This window comes from Gymnoscopelus microlampas (genome assembly GCF_963454915.1).
Source record: "Gymnoscopelus microlampas genome assembly, chromosome: 10".
Classification (NCBI taxonomy): domain Eukaryota; kingdom Metazoa; phylum Chordata; class Actinopteri; order Myctophiformes; family Myctophidae; genus Gymnoscopelus; species Gymnoscopelus microlampas.
Window position 1 is genome coordinate 30510912 of NC_139947.1, and position 5000 is coordinate 30515911.

Genomic DNA, 5000 nt, shown 5'->3' on the forward strand with positions numbered 1-5000 from the left:
GAGAGAGAGAGAGAGAGAGAGCCTTTGACAGCTTAATGTAGGGATTCACAGAGCATACTGTAGGTTACATTGCTCTACATGAGGGCTGTTTGGCGCACGGCACAGAGAGAGGGGGAAAGAGAGCAAAGGAGGGAGGGAGAAGGCAATAGCGAAGATAGAAGCTAGAGGAAGAGAGAGAGAAAGGGTGTGAGACCGGCAGAGCAGCGTGGAAAGTGTAATGTCACATTTACAAAAGTACTACAGTACCCATAGTTGATAGTTCTGTTCACATCTCAAGACCTCCTAGATATAAAACACATCATATTCCATTCATTGTACTTTTCTTTTCCTCGCATTGTTTTCAAGGCTTTTTTAAGAAATAAGATGTCGGTGAACCTGGGTGGACCTTTATTCATAGGTGCATGCAAGACCACGCATGGAAGCATGCACGCACGCACGCACGCACGCACGCACACAACCACACACACACGCACGCACACACACACACACACACACACACACACACACACACACACACACACACACACACACACACACACACACACACACACACACACACACACACACACACACACACACACACACACACACACACACACACACACCCTATATCTTCATCTCCTTTTTCCTGCCCCCCCCCTCCCAGCTCTGTAACAGTCGTTGTGTTGTTGAGGTGTTGTGCTGCCGCCACTATATTAGAGCTGACATATTAAAGTTTGTATTTCCTAAAGCCCAGGGTGATTAGAGAGAGGAGGGGGTCCACATAGACTCTGCATTTAGAGACATTTATCTGCTGAGGAATCTGATGTGTGTGGAGACTGTGTGGCTGTTCTCTGAATCCTGCCGTACAAGCAGCTCCTTTTATATAGCTGTCCAAATGTATGGGCGCACTTAGGAAGTCCCTATTACGTGTGTGTGTGTGTGTGTGTGTGTGTGTGTGTGTGTGTGTGTGTGTGCACGTGCGCACAATTTATAGGCCTGATAATCTCTCCTAAAGTCAGTAAAGTAGCACACCCACCACCCTCACCCCGCCTGAAATGACTTTGAAAACAGTCTGCATCCTCTCTTTGATCCCCCCAGGTGCTATCAATGGGCTTTAGAGAGAGAGAGACAGACACACACACACCCATAAGCACATGCACACCCACACGTATGCATACACCCACACGCGCCCAAACACACACACACACACACACACACACACACACACACACACACACACACACACACACACACACACACACACACACACACACACACACACACACACACACACACACAAAGGACACAGACCCAAAAGATGGATAGACTGAGAAAGAGCGGCAAAGGGAAGTGGAAACAGACACTGTAATGAGGCAGAGAGACAGAGTGAGAGAGACAGACATAGAGACAGAGACAGACTGAGAGAGACAGATGGACAGAGAGAGAGAGAAAGAGTGAGACAGACAGACAGACAGACAGACAGAGTGAGAGAGACAGATGGACAGACAGAGTGTAGTACAGTACACCTCAGAGCAGCAGAAAGGCTCCATCTCTCCATCGTTACCCCAATTCCCACTTCCTTCATTTCCTCAGGCAGACACTGGGAGCATTCTACCACCCATCTGCCCACAGTAAATATTGCTTGAAGGCTTAATTACACACACACACACACGTGCGCGCGCACGCACGTGCGTACGTGCGCTCATGGAGGCATGCACATACATACACACTCTCTGTGAAATTTCCTGCAACACTGAAGCGGAGAATTAACGTCAAATCTATGGGGCATTCATTCGTCAGGGTAGTTGTGTGTGTGTGTGAGTGTGAGTGTGAGAGAGAGAGCTTGTGTGTGTGTGTGTGTGTGTGTGTGTGTGTGTGTGTGTGTGTGTGTGTGTGTGTGTGTGTGTGTGTGTGTGTGTGTGTGTGTGTGTGTGTGTGTGTGTGTGTGTGTGTGTGTGTGTGTGTGTGTGTGTGTGTGTGTGTGTGTGTGTGTGTGTGACCTCTCAGCCCATTATTACTCTCCCCGGGTCATGCTGGGGGCTCAGAAGGATCTATGTGATGAACTATGAACACCTCCTGCCCGTGTCATCAAACCACAGCGGTCACGGCATTTGGACATTGTAGTCACAGCAGTCAATATTCTCACTTTATTTTGAGGAGGAAAATAAATCAATGTAACAATTCATTTAACTGTGTGTGTGACTGTCTTGTGGGCACATATGTTGTTTGTCACTGTACCGATGGAATGTGTTTTAAAACGTATTTTTCTTTCTTTTTAGCACATGATGAACGACCACGAAGCAGGCTCCCCCGAAAGCTGCATCAAAAAAGTAAGACAAAAGTGTACACGTCTTGAATACCTGTGAATACACCATTTGTAGTGCAGGGTTTTCCATACGATTCCTTGTGAGGGTGGAAGAAGCACAATACGTGCGCGTGCATGTGTGTGTGTGCGCGTGCGTGCATGCATGTTATAAAATACCGGTACATAATGGGCTATCTGCTGAAACGTGTCACTTTAACTTGTTGTATACAATATATACTGTATACATGCACTACACACACACACACACACACACACACACACACACACACACACACACACACACACACACACACACACACACACACACACACACAGAGATGTTATACTGTACATGTCCACACACTATACTGTACAAAGTCATACACCAGAACATAGTAATGTAGTGTTAACCTCTTGCAATGTGCTTTTGGAAGTGTTTTTTTTTTCTGGCATTCTAACCTTTCTCCACCTACAGTATATCACATTCCATTAGTTTGTTCCATTCTATAGGCCGGTTCAGAAAGAGATGGGATGAATCCTGTGACTTCAAATGAATGAAAAACATATTATTGTAAACAAAACAAAAAATGGCCCTGTACTAATGTGAGATTGGCGAGGAGATGTAAAAGTTACACGTGAAAGCAATGAGCACAAACACAGTCATCCATTTCCATAGCCACTTCTAAATTACTGTTTTTTTTTATGTACACAGTGTTGTTCCTTTATTGGTTAAAAGAACATGGCATGACCTGTATGCCCCAGACAATAGTTCACTTTTCAAAACTCAATCTCTATGATTTGTTGTGGTTATTCTCCTGAGAGGGGCGCAATAGTTAACAGATAGCCAGTCTACGAGCTTACAACGTGTCGTATCACAACGTGAGCTTGTGGATCGGTGAATAATCACATTAATCTATTAATGAAAAAAATCTATTTGAATTTCTTCATGTTGATTTGTTGATATTATATTAAAAAAATAGCAGATTATTTAAAAAAAAACGTCCTTCTCGATTATTCTATTAAACCAAAAAAGTAAAAGACCATCAATAGTTGCAGCCCCAGAGAGCATTTGACAGTTTCAGACACCTCTTTTATCTGAAATGGGCTCAACCACATTAACCAGCATCCATATTCTGGGGGTAACATTAGCCAAAAATATGCATTCGCGACACAGTGTGAGCTTGTAGATGGGCTAATTTTGGCGAAGAGATTTGGTGTATAGGCAGAAGTCAGAAGTACCGTTGTAACTCAGGTCCAGTTCCCTTAAGACTACAGGGGTTTAATCAACCCTGGCGTTCCTATTTTGGGTATGTATTTACAGGCAAATATGTTCCATGTTTTCCCCCAAATTTCTAAATGTAATTTATTTACTTTTTTATTAGTGAATAGCATAGTCGTGATGCGATGCGTTAGGAGTTTGCAGACTGGCTATTTCCGCTATTCGTCCTACAAAACAAATCCAACCCTGTTAACCGAAGACCACTTTCAGACAATGAAATGAAATCAATGGGGAAATCTCCCTCTTCACTCACCCACCCATACACACACACACACACACACACACACACACACACACACACACACACACACACACACACACACACACACACACACACACACACACACACACACACACTTACACACACCGATACGTCCCATTGACCACTGACTGACCACTTTATGAGGTGATAAATTTATTGTAGGGGCTGGGCAGTTTGTTTTTACGGCCAGAGTCACCGGGTCAAGACAAGACGGGCAGAGAGTTCATGTCCATCTAATGGTCCATGAAAGAACAATAGAGGCAGTAGTGGCGGTGCAGACACTTGTCCTGAGCTTTACTGAAGATGTATTTGGGGCTGGGTTTACTGTGGGTCAATGTCATGGTATTCATGGCCTAAATCATTGGATGAGAATGGGAGGCTATAGTGAATGATGTGGTGGATTTATCTGGTTAGGGATGCCGTTAGCGAAGGCCATAGTTTCAGTATGGTGCCCTCCTCTTTCAGATGCTGTCACCCCAGCAGCCACTGGCTTTGTTCATGAGTTGGATAAATGGACTGAATATTTTTTTTCACTCTCACATTGCTTGACGTAGCTTTTTGGAAGGACAATCACCGTGATGAATGATTGCTAAACCTGAGGTTTACATGTTGTAGAGCAGGGGTCGGCAACCTTTCTGACATGAAGTGCCATGTTTTTATTTTCTTGATAGTCAGTGTGCCAACTCAACATTAAGTTTAATTATGACACCGCATCAAAATATATTTCCAACACATTTTGATTGTCCATATAACAACCTTTATTTTTTCTATATTTTTTCTTCCTTTGAAATATTTTCTTCCACATCAGGATGTAATTATCAGCAGATTCAGAGCAATAACCCACCTATCTCCCAGACCCCCTCCTCAGTCAGAGTTTGAATGGATGTAGAATTATGTGCAGGATGTAATTTGCATACAGATGTGAGGGGACTTCATTTAATTGACTAAATTAAAAAAAGTTTCATTTTAAAATAAATATCCTCTCACACAATATCCTCTCGCACCAGTGTGCCAGTGATCACCCTCCCCTGTGCCAATGATGGCACCCGTACCTTAGGTTGCCTATCCCTGTTGTAGGGGTAGCTGTTGTAACCAGAAAGTTTGTTTTAAAAGGTCAGCATTTCTATTGCAGCTTTTATCGAAAGCCCCATAAGAGAGCATTTGTCAACATT

At 43.7% G+C, this 5000-nt stretch overlaps 1 protein-coding gene across 6 annotated transcripts in view; it reads left to right on the forward strand.

Moving 5' to 3' along the window:
* Window positions 1-5000, forward strand: part of prdm16 (PR domain containing 16) — a 246425-nt gene that overhangs the window by 98258 nt on the left and 143167 nt on the right. For all 6 annotated transcript variants that reach the window (XM_084070463.1, XM_084070464.1, XM_084070466.1 and 3 more), the window contains exon 3: window positions 2262-2312. In XM_084070463.1, coding sequence (XP_083926589.1) covers window positions 2262-2312 — 51 coding nt within the window. The remainder of the gene's footprint in view (window positions 1-2261; window positions 2313-5000) is intronic.